Source organism: Puntigrus tetrazona, chromosome 7 (assembly GCF_018831695.1).
Source record: "Puntigrus tetrazona isolate hp1 chromosome 7, ASM1883169v1, whole genome shotgun sequence".
Taxonomy (NCBI): Eukaryota; Metazoa; Chordata; class Actinopteri; order Cypriniformes; family Cyprinidae; genus Puntigrus; species Puntigrus tetrazona.
Genome location: NC_056705.1, coordinates 39346976 through 39368950, shown reverse-complemented (window position 1 = coordinate 39368950; position 21975 = coordinate 39346976). Strand labels below are relative to the sequence as shown.

At 36.7% G+C, this 21975-nt stretch overlaps 2 protein-coding genes across 2 annotated transcripts; one reads left to right on the top strand and one right to left on the bottom strand.

Moving 5' to 3' along the window:
- The first annotated feature begins 395 nt into the window (after positions 1–395).
- On the top strand, positions 396–6346 carry mettl4 (methyltransferase 4, N6-adenosine). Its single transcript, XM_043243123.1, has 8 exons — positions 396–954; positions 1045–1110; positions 1908–2265; positions 3181–3250; positions 3324–3498; positions 4356–4447; positions 4520–4605; positions 5746–6346. Exons 1-8 carry the CDS (start codon positions 709–711, stop codon positions 5982–5984), a joined length of 1332 nt encoding a protein of 443 aa, XP_043099058.1. The 5' UTR covers positions 396–708; the 3' UTR covers positions 5985–6346.
- An 11018-nt stretch (positions 6347–17364) lies between these two features.
- Positions 17365–21534, bottom strand: adcyap1a (adenylate cyclase activating polypeptide 1a). Its single transcript, XM_043243523.1, has 7 exons — positions 20784–21534; positions 20580–20675; positions 20010–20144; positions 19652–19756; positions 19052–19186; positions 18526–18619; positions 17365–17618 (listed from the first exon to the last, which is right to left on the bottom strand). The coding sequence occupies exons 2-7, from the start codon at positions 20672–20674 to the stop codon at positions 17610–17612; spliced, it is 573 nt and encodes a 190-aa protein (XP_043099458.1). The 5' UTR covers position 20675; positions 20784–21534; the 3' UTR covers positions 17365–17609.
- Between the last annotated feature and the right edge of the window lie 441 nt (positions 21535–21975).

The window sequence follows — 21975 nt, the reverse complement described above, 5'->3', positions numbered from 1 at the left end:
ATATCAGTAGATTTCAATAACAATACATATTTTTAAAGGCTGTTTTCTCAAAATGAAACCAACTGAGATACCCAAAAATCCCTCTGTAAAAACTTTAGACTGTAATACGTAAAAACAAAAAATAAACAAAAAACATCCAGTGTTTAGATTTATACTCCAGAAGTGCATGCAAATGAGCGTAAATAGTGCCTTATTCGCATATTTAACTATATGCATGTTAAACTTAATATTTTAGAAAACATATAATAATATAAAACCAATTTACTTAACCATTTACTTGTAAAATTATTTTATGCACATCAACTAATTATTTTAAATAGCAATACATCATTACTCTTGGTGTGAGTTTTTAGATTCAAATATTTTCTCAGAGAAAGCACAAATACTTTTTTTATTATTATTGCTACCACAATACACAAAGAAGAAGACGGCACACAAAACAAAGACAATCATTCGGTAAGAAAGAAAAACCGCGTCTTTTCAGCGCTTCAGAACTCGACGCAGGGTTCAGGGACAAAAGGAATAAAAAGTATTTGAACTAAGGCTGATTCTGCACGCTAGTCCAGTCGGTGGCGGTAATGCACCGAAAGCCGGCTTTAAAGCGGCAGCCGAACCTTAACAGAAGAAAGCAGCAGCAGCAGCGCGCGCGCGCCACGAGATGAACCCTCATCTCTTTCAGTAGTCTTTCACGCGGTCCCTCCTCTGTAGATGTCTGTGGTGTGTGCCGACCCCTGCGGCTGGCTCCTGGACCCCTGCTCTCTCACAGACGAGGGCCTGCGGCGCTGCGTCTCTCTCGACGAGGGCCCCGACGCGCCGCGGGTCTTTAGATGCCGCTTCAGGAGGGAGTACTTCAACACCTCCAGACCTCACCTTCATCAGAGCACGGCCGACCTGACGAGTGCCGCGAAGCACAGCGATGCACGACGAGAGGAGATCGATCTACAGACGCGAAAGGTAGGCGACAGACGACTAATCCTCCCCCGAAACCCATGCATCCGTTTATTAAAGTTCTCTGGAGGTCGCTCACTTTGTTTTTATTCGCAGAAACGAAAGAGAAAGCAGCGTGATCTTAATACGGGAGAGGCGGATGCCCGTGTTTATCATGGAAAGGTATTGCGTGCAGTTTGATTCATTAATTATAATGGGATCGGCGAGATGCGCGTTTAATTTTATTTTATTATTGCAAGATGCATCATAATGAAGTGTCGATTACTGAAAGCAACTTTTTACATGCTGCAATTAAAACTAAACCACTAAACCCTTCATGTTCGGTCCCGTGTGGTCTTTTTGCATTGCATACATTAAAATAGGGTCAGAAACATCAGATAAAAATAACGATTTAATTTAATAAAATTAAATAAAAATTAATAAAATTACATAAAATAAAAGCATGCATTACTTTATCGTTAGTTCCACATAAAAAATTAAAATTAATTGCACCTGTCAAATTTGAGATTTTTGAGCTGTTTTGATTGTTTGACAGCACTGTCTCTATTTATATCAGTACATTTCAATTACAATACATATTTTTAAAGGCTGTTTTCTCGCAATGAACCCAATTGAGATACCCGAAAATCCCTCTGTAAAAATGCACTGTAATATGTTAAAAAAAAACTGACGTTTAGATTTTTGCTCCAGAAGTGCATGCAAATGAGCGCGTTTTTCACTAAATAGTGCCTTATTCGCATATTTAACTACGTGCAACGTCAGTTAAAATAAAAGCTGCAAAATAAAAGTAGAGTTTACTGGAAGTCTATTGCTTCGCGGGATGTCTATGTCTTGTCCTGAGAAACCGACGTAACCCGTTTTCCTTTGAGGCGTCCCACAAGGCTCCGTTCTCGGGCCGCTTCTCTTCTCAACGTAACCATCGGTGTGGCTGGTTTTGATCTCCCCGTCTCGTTCCTCAGATCAGGTCGGCGGTCCTGGAAGGCTCTAGGGCTCTTCTGGAAGCCGGCCGCCGCTGTGGACACCTGACCGGAGCTCGGGTCGAGCCTCCTCCGCGGTCCGAGGCGTGGGACGAGTGCCGGCTAGCTGCTCTGTGTGACGTGGCGAAGCGGCTCCCGCTGGCCGACGAGTCCGTGGAGGCGCCCGTGAACACGCTGAGCCGAGACGCTCTGGACCCGGCGGCCGACCTCTTCTCACGCCTCACTGAAAACCCGTCTGACTGCGCCTGCGAGGTCACGCTGATGAAGGAGAAGTATCTCTTGCCGCCGCGCAGCCGCTTCCTGTTGTCTGATATCACTCGTATGCATCCGCTCCTCAACTGTGAGTTTAATTTAGTTTAGTTTTTTTCGTGTAAAGCAGCTAAATGGCTCAGAGCTTTAAAGGCTAGTGTTAGTTTAGCATCGTTTATATGCTGCTGTGTAGAAATGTTAGCTTTTAAAATATTTTTATTTGATTTAATTTAATCATTTTAATTAAACAGTATTGTCGTATTGACTGAAAAGAACAAATATTATACAGTAATAAATATATTGCCGAATAAATGTAAGTTGCTAGCGAATTTTATTTTTTTTTGCATAATTGTGTGACCCTATGAGCTCGTTATTATTTTAGTAATAAAGTATCATTGCAATTTTAATGCTTTAAAGCTTGAAACATTTCTTACATGAACTTTAAGTCAACAAAATTTTTGCCACGACAAGCACCACTCTATGTACTTTCTAGTTATTATTATTATTATTATTATTATTATTATTAAATTTGTTAGCTTTTTATTTTAAGTTATTTAAAATATTTTAACTTAGTAATTAATAATTTTAATTCAACAGTATTGACTAAAAATAAGAAATATTATACAGAAATATATTGCCGTATAAATGTAAGTTGCTGCCGATTTTTATTTATTTATTTTTTATTTTTTATTTTTTTTGTGACCCTATGAGCTGGTCGTAATTTTAATATAAACACCAATGAAGTATCGTTGCAATTTTAATGACATTTTAGACCCTTTTAATGCTCGAAACATTTCTTACGTCAACAAAATAAGGATTTTTTTAACAGGATCCTTACTGGGATATTGGTCTACATCTGTGGCTAATTGGTAGATATTCGCTCCAGCTCATTCGTACGAATCGATGCGATTCATGCAACGTCGCACGAGTGAGGCCGTGCATGGCATTGCATTGGAGCTTCCTTCAGGCTCGCCACGGGTTGACGCTGTGCGTGTTTTGGCTGCAGGTGGAGACCGATTCGACCTCATAGTCCTCGATCCACCGTGGGAGAACAAATCGGTGAAGAGGAGCAGCAGGTACGGTGTGTTTGAGAGCTGTGGTGAGGCTGTGATGAGACTCTAATAAGTGTTGTCCTGCTGCGGTGGACAGATACAGCTCTCTGCCGTCGTCTCAGATCAAGCGGCTTCCTGTGCCGGCGCTGGCCGCCCCGGGCTGCTTGGTGGTCACGTGGGTAACTAACCGGGCGAAGCACCTGCGTTTCGTCAGAGAAGAGCTCTACCCGTTCTGGGAGGTGGACGTGCTGGCCGAATGGCTCTGGGTGAAGGTACACGAAACCTCGGGAAGCTGACAGAAAAACAGTCAGTGTTCAGAATTCATATTTTGTAGTATATAGTTTTTTATTTGTTCACGTACAGCAAGTGACACAAGGGTCGCCGAATTTTATGCCATGTAGTAAAAATGGTCTTGGTCTAAAACGGCTGAGTTTGCCACCGAATGAAAATAAATAAAACCTTTTTTTTTTGTTTTGTTTTTTTTTTTTTTTTTTTAAATAGAGGGATGAATGTACTAAATTTTGTTTCAATAATATTCATTTTTTTATATTTAGTGTTTTGAGAGGATTTCGTTGCGCTGGGTAATATTTACCCCGATTATTTTTCACGCCGTTTATCTCAATATATAAATAAAAATAATGTAAATATTCGAAAAACAGATGAATGACATTTTGTTCTTCTCAGACCTTAAGTGCATACAGATAACTTTGACATTAACGATACAATATAAAATAAAAGAAATCTAAATTTAAAAAATAGAATTTTTTTAAACTTTAGATTTGTTGTATATTTTATATATATATTATATATATATATATATATATATATATATATATATATATATATATATATATATATATTATTATTATTATTATTATTATTAATTTTTTTATTATTTTTTTAAATAATAATTAAACACATGTAAATTATTTTCTAAAAATGCAATGTTTGGGTAAACATTAGAGCAAAAGTTTTTCCAATGCAATGCATAAATAAAATTATTACATAGATTTATCATATAAATCTTTTATCCCGTAGCGGAAGCAAAAGCGAGTTACTTTTACATTTTAGTTTTTTTTTGTATTGCAGTTAAGGGGTTTTAATAAAAAGTAACAACCTGAATCTGCAGGTGACCCGAGCGGGAGAGTTTGTGTTTCCTCTGGACTCGCCGCACAAGAAGCCTTACGAAGTGCTGGTTCTGGGCCGGCGCCGACCCGTCAGGTAATGCGTGCGAGCCGTCGGCTGGCTCTTTCTCTCGTCTCTTCGTGTCTTGAAGCTGCTTGTGTGTTTCAGGTCTTCAGAAGCAGAGCGTCTTCCAGAGCAGCGGCTCGTCATCAGCGTCCCATCCGTCCTGCACTCCCACAAACCTTCATTATCAGGTGCACGCGCTTTTTATCCACGTAGTGAGGTTATACTAAATATTATACTTTTAAAAGAACATGCAAACTACACGAGTTGCATTTTAATTGCAGATTAAATGAAAATGTATAACGCAATGAGCTGAACTTGACAGTGATTCATGACCCGCTTAAGGAGGACCCCAATACTTCCTTAAATATTATCTATGGTAAATGTGCTGAATATACCAACATTAGTTTATGAAAAACATACATAATGTTACATTGATGGGAACCGGCCTATCGTGTTTTCGTATTTAAGCATTTGTAAGGAAAAGAAATAAGTAAAATATGATATCGAATAACGTACTGCGGTTAATATTATAATCAAGCACTTATTGAACATTTTGAACTAATATGTTGTTAAAACGTAATTGTGTAAAATGCACTTTACATTTTTTTACTTAAAAATTTATTTTACTTCATTTAAGTGGACTTTTGTTCCTTTTAATCATCATTTAATATTTTTTATATCACCTTTTATGTCACGTTTTTTTATTTTCTTGCTTTATTTTATATATATATTTATTTATATATATATGTATATATTTATTTATTTATATATGTATATATTTATTTATTTATATATGTATATATTTATTTATTTATATATGTATATATTTATTTATTTATATATATATATTTATGTATATATTTATATATATTTATGTATATATTTATATATATTTATATATATTTATGTATATATTTATATATATTTATGTATATATTTATATATATATATATATATTTATATATATATTTATGTATATATTTATATATATTTATGTATATATTTATATATTTATATATATTTATGTATATATTTATTATATATTTATATATTTATATTTATATATATATTTATATATATTTATGTATATATTTATATTTTTTTAATGTTTATTATATATTTATTTTATTTTATTTTTTTAAATATATTTATATTATATATTTTTATTTATTTATTTATATTTATAGCACATGCAGTTAAGCTCGTTTTTCTTCCTCAAGGGTGTGTTTTGCATGCTGTTGATTTCTAACGGCTCCCTAGTCTTGCCGTTTGTCCTCTTGATCCTTGGATTAAACGGCAGCTGATTGTTTTTCTCCCTCGCGCTACAGCTGTGTTAAAGCCCTACGTTAGCCCCGAGCCCAAGTGTCTGGAGCTGTTTGCCCGCAGCCTCCAGAGCGACTGGACCAGCTGGGGAAACCAAGCCATCAAGTTCCAGCACAGCAGCTATTTCTCCAGAGAGAGCGCCGAGGAGACGCCCGTACGCCCGAGACGCCCGGGACCACCGGCACGCTGTAGCTCAACGCCTTCAGTGTGCATTTCTAAACGATGGCGGGTTTCGGCTCGCTGACGCTGAAAAGCGAGATGCAGTCTTCATCGGAACGGTGCACTTTAATAACCGGAAGTCTGCAAAGCGGTCGTTTTTAGAAACATTTTTATTATTTCAGAAATGTTACGGTTCTCTGGTGGCTTTCGAGGATCGTGCACAGTTTGACTTTTATGGTGTGCATTCGTATTAAAAACCTTTTCACGCGAGATGCATGCGAAAATACCCTCTTCTTTAATACCGTTTCCACGATGTAGAATCAGCACGTTCTCGTTACGCCTGTCTTTTAATTCATGCACGCTGTATGTTGGTTTTGGGGTTTTTTTAATAAAAAAGAATGCTTTCGGTAATAATTAATTAAATAAAAAGATTGGTGTTTTTCTACACTTTTCCTTTTTTCACTGTAGGTTACTTGGATAAATGTCGTAGGTTATAAGTAAATGTTTCCAGCCTTAAACGAAGAAGAAGAAACGCTGTTAGCATTGGTGTCACACAACAGGAGTGGCTTTGTTGATCTGAATCTTGACGTTCTGTCAGTCGATGCTGAGGCAGATGGACGTGGAATTGTGAATTTGATCGGAAAAAATAAAAATAAAGCGGAAAAGCTGTCAGCGTGACGGACGGGAGAAGAGCAGAGGACCTCCGAAGCGTGACGCTTCCACCTGAACTAACCCTCATTAATGAGAACGGCCTCTTTGTGTATTCTGCTGCCCTCTTTTAGTTAAACAATCAGACAGCTTTCGGTTTAGTGTTTTCTCACAGACGGGAATTACAAAACCCGTCGGGTAGCTCGAAGAGAATTAAATAGTATGATTTGAATCTTGGAAACCAACAAGCTAAAAAGATATGGAAAGTGATGACTATTTTTAGTGAAACGTATTACTCTAATAAGCACAATGTAAGCTGATTTTGAACTTTATTTGTACATTTAAACTTGTATTTGTATATATATGTGTATGTGTGTATATATAAATATATATTACAAAATATATATATATAAAAATATAAATATATATATATATATATATTTATATTTATATTTATATTTATTTATATATTTATATATATATATATTTATATTTATATATTTATATATATTTATATATATATATATATTTATATATTTATTTATTTATATTTATATATTTATATATTTATATATATATATATTTATATATTATTATATTTATATATATTTATATTTTATATATATATATATTTTATATATATATATATATATTTATTTATTTATATATATATATATATATATTTATTTATTTATATATATATATATATATATATATATATATATATATATATATATATATTTTTTTTTTATATATATATATATATATATATATATATATATATAAGAATGATCGTGAGTGTGGATGCTTTAGATTTAACTATAATTTATAAAATTAAATAATTCATATTTCCGCAAATGTATTTCTTTTTTTTATTATTTCTTGTGGACTACATGTAAATGATTCGTAACCAGTTTATTCAGGGCAGCATCAAATTCAGTCATTTCCATCTTTTCACAGTTTACATTTCCAAACATTAATTTTACCGTACTGTAATAATCCAGTCAGATATTAGATCTGACCTGATCTTCATCCAGTCAGGAGCGACATGAAGAAGCTGAGGAGGACCACGTCTCTTGAAGACATCCTGTGTATATGTGTGCGGTTTGGGAAGGAGTAGAGATGACAAGGAGACCTTTATTGGTGTTGCGCGCGGCGACCGAAGGGCAAATGTCCCAGAATGCCCCTCAGCGAGACCGCCGACAGGATCCTCGGGGACCCGAACGCTGCGTGACGGGGCCCCTGTGGAGATCTGAACACGGCCTCAGCGCACCACATCACGGTCTGGACTTTTCTTATAAACGCAGGATAGAGGATTTCCACACCGTTAAAAATAAAGGTGCTTTTCCATTGCTGGTGTTTCCGTGAAGAACCTTTAACATCTGAAGAAACTTACTGTTTCACAAAAGATATTTAGTGGTGAAAGAAAGGGTACTGAATGGCTCTTCTTTGCGAATAACCTTTAAATACCGCACTGTATGAACGGAAACAAAATCTGCATTTTCAAGAAAAACTCACAATTGTAAGGATTTGTTTATATTTTATTCTATTATTTTTTATCTTGTAATAATAATAAAAGCGTAAAATGTAATTGTCTTTTTTTATTTCACCATTTGGACTTTTCTTCTCAGAGTTGCAATTGCATTATAAGCTAAAAGTTATGAGAGAGAAAATAAATTATATTTTAAAATTAGATATTTAATATGTTTATATATATATATATATATATATATTAATATAATATATATTTATATATTGTAATAATACTATTAGTCATGTAATATAAACCAATAGTTTATATATATATATATATATATATATATATTTGGTTTATATAAAAATAACGTTATATATATATATATATATATATATATATATATATATATATATATATATATATATATATATATATATATATATATATATATATGAGAAAATAAAATGCAAAAATTAAAAAGGTAATTTACTTTTATTTTTTAGTACTTTTATCAAAATTCTGACTCATATTTATTTCTTCTCATAATTATGAAACAAAGTAAAGAAAATATAATCTACAGAAAAGTCAAAATGTCTAGGCATGCACTAAAAAAAGTGATTAAAGTTAATGACTTTTATCTTGCAATTCTTTCTTTTTTTCACAGTTGTGAGTTTATATCTCACAATTCAGACTATTCCTTTTAAAATTGTGAGTTTAGCAAAGTACACAACTACACTCGAAACATTTATTTAAGATAAAATGTCAGGCATGCACAGAGAAGAGAAATCTGCTTTGATGCTACGTTCAAACGCAGTTCAATAATTCAGTAAGAAAACACGGTAAGCTGTGGCCGGGTTGTGTGTGTTTTTACCAGGACGTGTTGTTTCTGTCCTGAGGGCCTCCGAGTGAGGAAAACAGTAAATATTTCATCTGCGTCTGAGTACCAGAAGATCTGCGTACACGCAGAAATATATGTCAGGATTTGTCCTTATCACTCCGTTTTAATGTTTAATGTTTCTTGCTTGTTTTAATTTCCTTGTGAAAGGAAAGAGGAAGAGCATGCTCAAGTGCATATACAGCACACACACACACACACACACACACACAATCAATTTTAATCAAATGTGTGTTTTATTGTATTATTAAAATAATTATTTACAATTATTAGCTGACAAACGATCAATCGTGATTAATCGCATACCAAATATTTTTTATTTGATATATTTGTGGGGTTTTATATATATATATATATATATATATATATATATATATATATATATATATATATATATATATACACTAATATTAATATTTATTTATTTATTATTATTACTAATATTAATGTTCTATATATATATATATATACTAATATTAATATGTATTATTATTAATATTAATGTTCTATATATATATATATATATTAATATTTATTAATATTTAATATACATTCATATTTATATCATCTGAATATAAATGTAAACACGTAAATACATGTAAAAAAATTATGTTCACTGTATGTGTGTATATATATATATATATTTATATAGAACATTTTGAAAAAATTACATATATGTACATTTTTATATTTATTTAGATATTTTATATATAAATATATTTAATATATAGTGATATACATAATATACGTATTTCTGAAATATATGCACGTGTGTGTATTTGTATGCACATAATAAATGCACACACACACACACACACACACACACACACACACACACACACACACACACACACACATATATATATCATGCAAACCAAAACTTTTATTTTGGAATGCGATTGATCGCAATTCATCGTTTGACTAAAGTCTGTCCATCCATTGATTCTCTAAACCTCTCGCTCTGTGCGGCGTACAGAAGCACATGAAAACAAAAAGTTTTATTGGATATTGTTTCATAACTGTGCTTCTTCCTCAACCTCCAGGATCCTGTGTCTTTGTTTTAATGCCGAAACATGAGTAAATTATGAATACGTTCCAGTTCTTCCTACGAGACTAGCAGGAAAGTACGACAATGAGAGATTTTACAGTTGCAGTACTTTCCCGTTGCTTTTTGGGTCATTCTTAAATGTTGTATTCATCGTGATACAACACAATTTTGAAGCCTAAATCTAAACGTAGTCTATAAATGAACCGCTTATTCATTTGCTTGAAATGGTTTGTGACAAGTAGACTAACAACTGCAGGATTAAAACACATTATTCGTCTCCGAAGACCGCAGCGTCTGTCCAGCTAATTTCCACAGATCTATTAAAGCTCGCCAGGATTTCCTTCCCCTCAGATACTAAGCAGAGCTATGCATTTCTTTTATAACGTGCTGCTTTTTTGTCTCCGGGAACATATTGGTCAGATAAGGAAGACGTCCAGAAAGTGCACCGTTGAGAAACACTGCATTAGGCTGGGTTGCATTTGCTATTAATTCAGTAACTGGAGAGTTTTGTAGTTCTGCAAACACAACCCAGATCGGACTCAAATACCCACAATCCCCGGTTCCATGCCTTATCCCAGCCAGGGGGCGTTCAAACCTGGTCCCCGAGGGCCACTGTCCTGCAGACTTTAGCTCCAACCCCAACTAAACACATCTGTAATCAAGATCTTAACTGGAAATTTTCAAGACCGAGCTTGAACACCTCTGCCCTTTAGGCCGCTTGCAGGCTTGCTATTCACTTTGAATTGATTTTAATGCTTCAAACGCAACCCAGGTGGTATTCAGAACCGAATCCCAGACGCCTGGTGGTACTTCCACAGAGAAATCGCCATCCAGAACGTCTTCTTTCTGTTCCTAAATATTTATGGGGAGAAAAAAGAAAGATACAAAGGGAACCTCTTTGTTGATTGGTGTGCGTCAGATGTGTGTTACTCCCAGCATGCAACTGGTATTTTTGTGTTTCGGTATCCCACAGCGAGTTCATTATCTTATTCTGAACAGTGTGTTAAATGTCATTAGCCAATTAGCCTCCTATAGGCTGAACTGTCACACATACCCAGCACGAGCCAACAAACAGCATGAGCCAACAGTAGACTAACACAGAGCAAGTGTGAGAATTTATGAAAATAAATAAATAAATTAATTAATTAATTAATGTAAAATAAATAAATTAATTAATTAATTTAAAAAATCGCGTTAACTTAAATAAAATAATAAACTTAAACTTAATAAAATAATAAAATGCTTTCTCTCTACGCGACGTTCATGATAGGTGGAAAGCATTAGAAGATTGACTCTGATTGGCTGTTGGGGGAATTATCGTCACTGTGTCTTAGCCCCGCCCCTCAGAGACGTTGAAAAGAAACGCTTATCGCTGTACGTTCAAGTATAAAAAAAAAGAGCGCATTAATGTCAAAGTAAGTTTATTTTCTCACATACGCTATTTTTAAACATCGTTTCTGTTTAAAGCAGTTTGTATTCTATGTTCGGGTGTAATGTGTAGACTAAGCTTTTTAGCATTTAAAGCTAATGCTAACGATAGTAGTTAGCCTTGATGATAACGTCGCAGTTATAGTAATTCTGACATATTATATTAATCATATCTTTACTTAAATTATTTTAAACCGCATTTTACAAATGACAAAACGGTGTATGGCACACCAAAAAAGGACTGTATGCAAAATTTTATTTCTAACAGTATGACGAAATATATAAAATATATAACACCGAATCTGATAATACCGAAATATATAAAAATAAAAAGCTTAAATGTAAGGAATTGTTCTTGGGGGATATACCATATTTCTTATGCTACTGTTTTCATTGTAAATACCTTACTTTATATATATATTATAATTGAAAATAAGTGCTTTTTGTAATGTTTCTATTTTATATAGAAATAAAAGGTTCATAATTGAAAAGTGATTATTTTTCGATCCTCTTTCCTAAACGCAGAAGTAAGCCCATGGGCGGGATTTCCGGTCCATTAGCAATATAGGGAAATATATAAAAAACAACAACATGCACTGAATGGCAAATCTGTCTGCATTACAAAACAGTGCGTTCATAATTAAAATAATACACTGAAATAAAATGGTACGGCCCCAGATCACCCATATTTATGCGAAGAATAAGGTGGATACCATGAAATATCTCAAAACACAAAATACGGTATATTTAATATCACTCAAATGTGTTACAGTAGATTAATTCAATACAATAACACAGATATTGTATGGTTATTGTCTCTAAGAAACGTCTTATTTTTATTTCCATAGGTAACGGCTGGCTTCGCTTCGGGGCCCAGCTTTCACGCTGGACATCAAGTGAGTGGCGCATTGGGGCGTCGAACGCTTTTCAAACACATCGCATGCAGGAAGTTTAAAACGAGTGATTGTTAATTTCACGACGATTCAATTCCAAAGGCGCTGACCTAAGGAGAGGAAAAAGAGTCAGAAAGAAAAACCCGAGAAGGAAGTGACAGAGTATTAGAAAAAAGTAAATAATGGTGAAAAATCTGAAGGGAAGGAAGAAGTTAAGGGGGTGACAATTAGAGCGAGTGAAGGTGTTACAGGAGGAAGAATACTTCTCTTTGGATAAGGTCTCGGTCATTAGAGCTTGCTTCTTTGCTGCAAATGTTATACCGTTGACATTTCCAGCAAAATGAGTCTTTTATTCCTCCGTAATGACCTCCTAAAGGTTAATTATCCTGTTAAATCTCAAATCCTCCCCTTTACTGTCCTGAATCAACTATCTTTTTATAACAAAGCTTTGTTGCCAGCTCTCTGCAAACCTTTGGATATTTTTAAAGCGTAATAAGGTACCACAGAAGTGTATAACTCCTCACATCGTCCTATGAGGTCTAGAGAAAGACGGTGCGTGTTTTCTTTGCTTATTTTATTGCATCGATGCGAGATTTTTATTGGACGGCCGTAAAAGTATTGCCTCTACGCTAACAGGATATTACATTTAGATGCATTCAAAAATGGTTTGTGGCGGTGTGTACGCTAGATTTCACGTGGCTTTGCCGAGTACATACGCCTAGCCAGTCACGGATGCTGTAAAGTATTTATTGAAAAGTAAGCATTGCAATATTGTACTGCAAACGTGAATACCGAACAAGTCCTGAACCACGGCTACTGAATGTCGTACATCGTAGTGGTTAAGTAATATTTTAAAGCGTTGCGTCACTCACAGCTTTCTAATAATAGATAATAATAATAATCTATACTCGTGAAGGTTAATGCGCACAATTTACGCACGTGGTGTTTTCTAACTGCATTCATATCTTTTAATATGATGGGACTGTTGGAGATGTTTTACGTGGCCCATTAAAAGCACCGAATAGTTTTTTTGATATGCGTAATCAGAGATGCGGTCATAGCTTTAAAAGTAGGGGAGAAGAGAAGTAGAAGAAATTAGACGATGAGATCGATAACGTCGAATTTTCTACAGAAAACAACTACCAGCAGGACCTGTACACTTCCTGGATTGAATCTTTCAGCTACTCGGTAGCTTAAAAAAGATGCAATCTTGATTGCAATATACTGTTTTTCCAAAAAATAAAACCAGCTGACTGCCGATTTTTGACTTGAAAACGGAAGCTTTAAGTCAAAATCCCGTCACAGAGCATACCCTTTTGTAATGAGAAAGAATAAAAGCAAACATTTGAAAAGACAAAGAATGTGAGCTACTTTCAACAATCTAGATCTAATCATTAAAGGTCCCCTGCAGTGACGTGATTTCAACTGAAACAGGAACATATCGAGCAGCCCGGCCCCCTTTTAAAACAGCCAATGGCGTTTTGTTTAGGTCTTGTCAGAGCCGTTGAGCTCCGTAAAGCCCCATTCGACAGCCACAGTCTGATTATGAAATTCTTACTAAAGCAAAATGGTGATCATAATCATGCTGAGGTTGTGTGGACCGGAAACAAAACGTTCTCAGCCACAGCTTCAGCATCCATTTACAGCGCAGGGGGCGGGCGCTTCAGATTCTAAAGAGCATTTGATTGGTCTGAAGGTTTCGTGAGAAGCTGAAGTATGAGGGGACGTCAAAAAAATCTTTGATCCATGTGATCCAAGTGCTTATATCTTCGCAATTCGCTGGATTATAGATAACCTTAAGGCTAACATATACTACCACCCAAAAAAAACCTTCATTCTGATTTCAGGGGGGCTTTCGGAAGCACTTTCTTTTTTCGTATACTGTGTTGTATTTAGTGCGACCAAAACGAATAAAAAAAGACATTTGCCAAGACAACTATGCCAGTTTAGTTTGCCTCTTTAAGTTCAGTCCTGTACCAGGTGCGCTACCGAGCAAGTTTACTATTAGACAAACATCTTAAAGTGGTTATGCAAACATCAAAATGAGTTTATAAATCATGCACTGTTTAAAATTGTAACATATCGTGCTAGGAACCATGCAAAAATAATCTCTATTAATCGATAATCTGCCCCACGTTGTAACTGCAGTAAGTGTATGTATATAGGATATGTTTTTTAAGGGGTTTGAAAGGCAAGTTTTTCCATTTGAGCCAAATAATACTTCAAGGAGTAGAGCTTTTTAGTGGTAGCTAATCATCTTCATTACCAAAAAGTACAATGCTAGTCTGAAACCACCTCGGATGATTTTAGTAAATCTGGTTCCAGCATGGTGACCCTGGACCTTCTCTGTAAGACCAGCAGTGATTTAATGAAAGGACTGACACAGATGTGCAGTTAGCCTGTAATAATAAGAAAAGCTAATCGGTCCTTCTGGTGACTACACTGGCGATGAAGTGTAGTCAATTACTGTATCTCTGAAGCAAAAACAGATAGTGAATGAGATGAGTGCAGAGAGGATGCCCTCGCATGAATGTTTAATAAGGATGTTGACGTCTCTTGTAAATAAAAAGTGAAGTGTTTGGCAGTGATACCTTGCTCATTTATCAGCAGAGCTCTAAACAAAGACCCACCATCATCCATCCACTTAGCTGCATTCGCACACCCCACAAACGCACACACAACGGCTGTGCGTATTAATAATTAAAACGGTCATTAAGCTGGCGATTGAAGAATAGATAATGGAACGGGAGAACCTTAAAAGAAGGAGTGGGGGATAAGAAAGAGACAGAGGACGAGAGAAAAGTAGATGAATGCTGTATGGCTTCGTATGAAAAGACAAACCTATAGTAGTTCATCTGAAGGTCCTACAGTAAGTTACAGGCATTTAAACAAAATAAGAAATTAACTAAACATATCCATAAACTAATGTTTGCATTGTCTCCCCTAGAGAGACACCAAAAATCCTCCTAAATGAAAACTGAATGGTTAGTACATCATACCGTCGTCTTCTACTTTGTTGATACTTTTGTCTACTGTTTTTTTAAATTGTGTGACTTCGAACATACTGCTTTTTGTCATCTTTATTTCGCCTTGGTAAATATGAAATTATTCAGTTTGTCATGTTTCAGTAGTCTGGCTCATAACAGTCAGGAGGAAGGTAGAGAAAGGAGAAAGAGGTGCATATGATCAAAGAAAAAAAGAGCTTGTTTTCCCTTAAGACACTTTAAGTCGTTCACACACTCTCATGTTTTCAGGAAGAGCCTCGTTCTGTGGTGCCGTCTTTATTTATTATTTAAGATTTGGAAATGGTGCTGGTCTTTGTTGTTGTTGTAACCACTGTAGAACAACACTTCATTTTATAAGCAATCACTTTTCAAGGAAGTTACATAATTCTGTCGTACACACACACACACTCTCACACACACACACACACTCACACACTCACACACACACACACACACACACACACACACTCTCACACACACACACACACACTCACACACACACACACACACACACACACACACAGAGTCAACCAGCTCAATATGCTCGGCTTTTCTGATGTAGTAAACTTGCTTGAGGGTCCACCTGATGCAGTGTATTGGGAAACACAAGTAAGAAAACTTTTGTTTGCTTTTGTTAACACTATTGTCAGGTTTATGGCAAGTATTCTTCCTAGGTAGGAATTAAAAGTATAAATAAAATAATTTATATAATATATATATATATATATATATATATATATATATATATATATATATATATATATATATATTATTATTATTATTATTATGCAATATGTTATATTTTTAAATTATTAAATGTACTGTCATTATAAAGGAGCTTCATCATGTTTATTTAATTCTAACAAATAAGTTCTTGTTAAAAACCAAATCAAAATCAAGAATAATTATTTTGTCCAATTGCCGATACCAATATATGAGTTGGAAATTATCGGCTCATTGGATATCAGCAAAAATCCAATATGTAGCCAATCTGAAGTTCTGTCCCACGGAGGGAGCTTTGGGTGAGGAACCGTGCTAAACTACTACAGACAAGACATTTATTTACTTTTGGTTAAGCTCACTTATTTATTAGAATAAACCGAACAAATTAATTAAAAAGACGAATGATGACTGGTCGGCCAAATACATTACAATAACAACATTTTATTTTATGCAGACCTCAGGAAAAATGAAAAGTACATGGAAACTATAGTGCCGTCACCTTATAATAATCTTCCCATGAAAGTCTCGCTCCCTAACGCTGCGCGCGGCGCGTGTTTGCACGAGATCAGTCAGGTAGATGAGCAGACATGTAACGGTGATGGTAAAGGTCAGTGTTTTTGCCTGCTGTGTTACAGCGATACAGGGGTCCAGCGTGAGATTATCAGCTCTGATCTGCTCTGACAGGAACTAAAAGGTTCTCCTTATCGTGGCGTCTCCGCTCCGTCTAACAGCAGCCCGGTGGGAGAACGCACACAGATACTCAGACTTGTGTACTTTCTGTGTTTCAGCGGCTGTATACTTTGAGCTCCACTTTAGTGGTAAGCTGTTATTTCACTTCATTTGATAACGGAGGCTTGAAATCCTCGTTTTATCAACTTTTGTGCCGATGTTGTGTCACTTTTCACATATCGGTGCCTAAAGTGTACGTATCAGTAACCAAAAGGTACAAAAGTGTAGCTTTTGTACCTTTTTTTTTCTCCTGAGCGCGGGTTATATTTCTATTTATTTGTTATAATAATCTGACATCACACATTTTTTTTAATTTGACATTTATTGATGGCATATATATGGTTATATTTACTTGTCTCTATGATCTCTCAAGTGGGTGTCATTGGGTTTTCTTCATAATCATCAAAGATTAGACGAAATTGTTGTTTACAAAAATTTATTCATACAAATCTTACAACACACTTTTTCTCTTTTTTTTTGGTTTTGTTTGGTTTCTTACATGTATATCGGTGCCCTTGTGCGGCTCCCATGCGTTATTGTACCAACGATCAACACAAGACAAAGATTTATCTTAATGTTTAAGTAAGGCTTCGGGCACGGTCAGTCTCTGCACACAAAATGAATTTCAAGGCCGAGAGCGTTTAATAAATGCCGTACAGATCGCTACAACACACTATGCATAGAGAAGTTTAAATCGAATGATCGGAAAGCCAGGCGGCGTTTGAACAAATCATGTTATGTGAGAAATAGGAGACGTGTGAGCAGGTGATTGCAGCATTTGGAGGGCCGCTAATGTGCCATCTGAAATTGGTGGCCATTTTAAAGATGAAGCAAAGGCACCCAAGCCGCTAGCTGCCTCCTGTGTCACAAAGCCTGCAGGAGAATGCAGAATTAAACACAGATTGATTTCACATGTTCACCCTTTTACACACACACTAATATTTATATGCTAATATGCTAACAAGTTAAGCATATATAACAACGTGGATGCAAGTTGGAGGATTGTTTTTAACAGTCGTTTTCCTCATCTTTTATTTCATCTTTCGCAATGTTGTTTGTCTTGCATGCATAAAAGCATTGTTACAGGATATATGCGTCACACCCAGCTCTCTTACAACCCCACAGACGCGATAGAAAACCAGTCTCCATCGTTTAACTGCTTCATGGAGATGCATTTGACACTGATTTGAGAGGTGGGCAATGTGAGAAAGATAGACAGCTGTGAAAAGTAACAAAGAACAAAACATTTACATATCCGTATCACTGGAAGCAAGCGGAATACGCATTAAACGCACGTTCATAGATGGATTTGAGGTTGGGGGTTTTTTTCGAAGGAGAGCAGTTGCATGCTGTAAGTGAAAAGCAGGAAGAGCTGGACAGCGTTTCGAAAAGAGTCAGTGTTTGCAGATTTAATTAGGTTTTGTGTGCACAATAAAGGACCGAAAAATTAATTTGATGATAGCTATATTAATATCCAGAGCAGCTCTAAGGTTTGCTTTAAAGGCTCAAGCCCGCCAAAGTCAGGCGGATTCTGATTGGCTGACAGTTTTTTATTGTACTGAGAAAATAACCATTCCAACTACATTTGGACCATGTTCACGCGTAACTGGACCTGAACGAACCTGTGTAGTTACAGGTTTTATAGTCATTGCCCATGTTGGTTTTTTCGTAAAGGTTGGCGCATTGTGAGAGATGACAGCGGGAAGGACTTGACGTGAATAAAAGCATGGAAGAGATGAGAAAGACCCCCTCAGAAAAGCACTGAGCCTTAGAAACTCACCGGGAATTCGGGAGGCAACTGTCTCAGCAAATCGAACAAAAATGCCACAATCTCATCGTCTCGTAGAAATTGGTGCAAATCTAAGTCTTCAGGGCTGTTGTAAATAAAAAAAACCTCGTTCTTAATGTCAGGAGGAAAAGAAGGAAGGTATCGTTCAATGTAGCGATTGTCTTTCAGACTATTTATTTACTCATATTCAGACTGATGTATTTATAGACAAGGTACTGAAACAAACATGAATGAATGAATAAACAAATAGCATTGTTCGTATTGGTTAAAACTAAAGGACTAGTCCACAAGGAACATCGTTGCATTGCCAGGTGCTTGAGTACAAAAGAAAAACAATATTATTATCAAAATATTCGTCTTAATGTCTTTACTTGATACATAAATACATGTTTAGAAAGGACACATCTTCGTAGTGACTAACTTGCTCCAAAAGCTGTACATGTACACGATAGACGCGTTTGAAAAAGGCTACAAACAGGCGAGCCGCCGTCCTTTGCTTCTATATCTCTGTCTATACCTTTTGCCAAGGACCGCGGCCAGATACTTCTTCACGGCCATTTGCTTCCGGTAGCGGCTGTAGCTGTCCGTGAAAACCCCGTCCGAGTGACGCTTCGAGAGCGGCTCGTTGTCGTCCTCTATCACGCTTCCTCCTCTGCGTTAAAGAGAAAGCACAGAAAGCGTTCTAGAACCGAGCGTGTTGCGGCAACCATCGACGCTGGCTGCGAAAAAACACCCCCGTGTGCATAAATGGCACGGTTTTCACGCTATTTGGAGCAAAAAGTTACTTGCACGTGCATATGATACGCGCGTGATTGACGTGCATATGATACGCGCCCCTGAACCTATGCACGTTTTAAGTTTTTTTTTGCGTCTAAATAAAACACCACATCGAAAAATTAAACCTTGGGATAGTGTCGGATATAAACGTGTCGCACAGAACACTTTATTTTGGTCTGTTGAAAGAAACCAATTCTGTTGCGCTCCATTTTTGAAGGCAAGTACGCGTTCCTTGTTATCCCGCACATCTTGATTACTGAAAATCGGACATATTAAGCTGATGTAGTTTTTATAGCACAGTTGAAGAAGAGAGATGGAGAGAAAGAAATGCAGCTCTTACCCCACGCGTTTCGCCATCAGTGTATGCAGGTATTTGCGCGCTGATAACTGACCGAGCGCTTTCCTGTATGCTTTATTAAACATCCCGTCGGCGTGCCTTTCCGTTCTGCCAAAGAGATAGCGGTGGTCAAAAGAGAGATTGCTCTCCAGATTCATCACAGGGGCTAACCTTTTCAGTCCGGTCGTTATCAAACAACATCTTGCGCAAAACCCCCGTTATTTGCGCGAGCGTCTTTACCAAAAAAAAAAACCAAACTCGATTTGTCATAGCAAGCTATGAATAACGAAACCGGGGGGAAAGCAGTCATTTAAACAAACGGGAAATGCATAGAAACCGAACGGGAAGACAGGAGTATCACCTTTTGGATGGAGGACTGTAAAAGGTGTACGCGTCTTCAGTAAGTGATGGGGAGCTCCGGAGGGTGATCTGGTCCCTGTCGAAGGTTAGATCCGTTAACGAGTTCCCCTCCTCGTCAAACCCAGCTGCCTCCATTCTGTAACGAGACAAATATTCAAAATGATTACCAATGTGCAGCCTATAATAACAAAACAAAGGCGCTTTCAAGTTTAGCCGGCAAACAGCGTCTGGTGGAAACTGTCAAACGTGCAAAATATACTTTTTTTAATGTTAGACTTTATTACGCGGAGTAAAATGTCTCACGATCATAATCACGTTATAAAGTAAAGGTGTAAAGTTATAAAGGTGTAACGTAAACGCGCTCGCGCTTCTGCAGGTCTTCGATTCGGCGCGAAACAAAAGACGCTCCCAGAACTTGAGTAGTCCGTATAACACGTTTCTTATTGTTTATCACAAGGCCGGGAAGAAACATCGTTTTGGCGATGTAATAAGTATCAGTTTAGTTATTGACCAAAGTTTTAGGCTACAGACAAGTCCTCGAAACCCAGATCGTTACGCTAGGCGTCCGCACCTGATGTTGGGGTAACTCAGCGGAGAGCACACGTTGCATTGAACGAGGAGCCCGTAGATGAGGAAAGCAAGAGTCGTTTTGCTGCTCGACATCATCCTGCGTGAGATGAAGATATAAATTAGTACACAGAGAAATATTTCAAACGTTCACCCTTCGGCTTTCCAAACGTCCCTCTGTTAGTTTAACGGAAGTATCGGGTGCTACCTCTGCTCCAAACAAACGCAGAGAGCCGGTCTCTTGCTCTTCAGGTGAACGGATGCGTCCCGGTAGAGACTGCGACGACAATGAGATGAAAACCTCTCTCTCTCTCTCTCTCTCTCTCTCTGTCTCTTAAACTTTTACGCGCGTCACTTTGTGATCCTTATGAGCGCAGAACCGATTTTTTTTCCTTAGATCTCCGAACGGATATGAAACGAGTTATGGTTTGTCTTCATCTCTCATTATAGCATCGCGAGTTTTATTCCTGGAGCCCTTTCTTCTGGACCCCTTTTTCACTGACGTGTCGACGTCCTCCTCCCTTATTCTGGAGACGTCTTTGTGTTTTTCCTTCCTCCAGACACAAACACGCGTGTTTTATGGGGGACTTTCCGTAGACATAATCATTTTTACACCGCACAGAAAGTGCATTCTGTCCCCCAAACCCCTCCTATAGAAAGTGTTCTGCATCTTACATTGTTTTTCAGGCGAGGGCCAATAAATCAAGTAAAATAAAGCATTACTGGTCCTTGAGGGGTGATCTTAGCATTCAATTGCAAGACCTTCGTTCATCTTCGAGGACACAAATATGGTTATCTTGATGAATACCGAGAGCTCTCTGATCTCTCCAAAGCCCAGAAAGGTACTAAAAACATCGGCAAGGTAGCCCATGTGACACCATTGGTTCATCGTAATTTTATAACGCCACGAGAATGCTTTTTATGTGCAAAGTCAACTCAAATCAAGACTTTTTCATCTCCTGCACATCACTCCGGCATGGAGGGTATCCACCGAAGCTGTATTGGAAGGTCTATGTATTTTTTAACATGTTACCACCAAACTAAGGTGTCTTTGGCTACAAGGTTGGTTACATTTCAGGAAATCACGCATTTCCTAAATCTCTTAACCTGTAAGACCCTCTGTTGAAAGCTAACCAAAAAGGTCATATTTTCAGGCCCAATTTTTACTGCTCACTTTGACGTTTTCCTCAATAAACTCTTAATTTGCTTCTGATTTAAGACGGTTGTTAAACGCAGTCATGTTTTCAGTTTGGCCTGGAGTAACTCTTTACATTTACATATAAAGCTCATATCAAGGCAGTGATAGCGTTTCTGAGAGCACTCAGCAAAACGACAGAGAGACTTTTCGTCTTTGCCAGCGGGAATATAAGACCGGCTGAAGAACGATGACACGAAAACCA

What these genes read in the sequence shown, in the direction of transcription:
- mettl4 (XM_043243123.1), top strand. Translation starts at nt 709, where the DNA reads ATGTCTGTGGTGTGTGCCGACCCCTGCGGCTGGCTCCTGGACCCCTGC. An exon ending in GGCCGGCGCCGACCCGTCAG is followed by an intron (nt 4,448 to 4,519) that starts GTAATGCGTGCG and finishes TGTGTGTTTCAG; the next exon opens with GTCTTCAGAAGCAGAGCGTC. An exon ending in CCACAAACCTTCATTATCAG is followed by an intron (nt 4,606 to 5,745) that starts GTGCACGCGCTT and finishes CTCGCGCTACAG; the next exon opens with CTGTGTTAAAGCCCTACGTT.
- adcyap1a (XM_043243523.1), bottom strand. Translation starts at nt 20,674, where the DNA reads ATGATGTCGAGCAGCAAAACGACTCTTGCTTTCCTCATCTACGGGCTC. An exon ending in CTGAGTTACCCCAACATCAG is followed by an intron (nt 20,145 to 20,579) that starts GTGCGGACGCCT and finishes GTCTCGTTACAG; the next exon opens with AATGGAGGCAGCTGGGTTTG. An exon ending in TACAGTCCTCCATCCAAAAG is followed by an intron (nt 19,757 to 20,009) that starts GTGATACTCCTG and finishes TCTCTTTGGCAG; the next exon opens with AACGGAAAGGCACGCCGACG.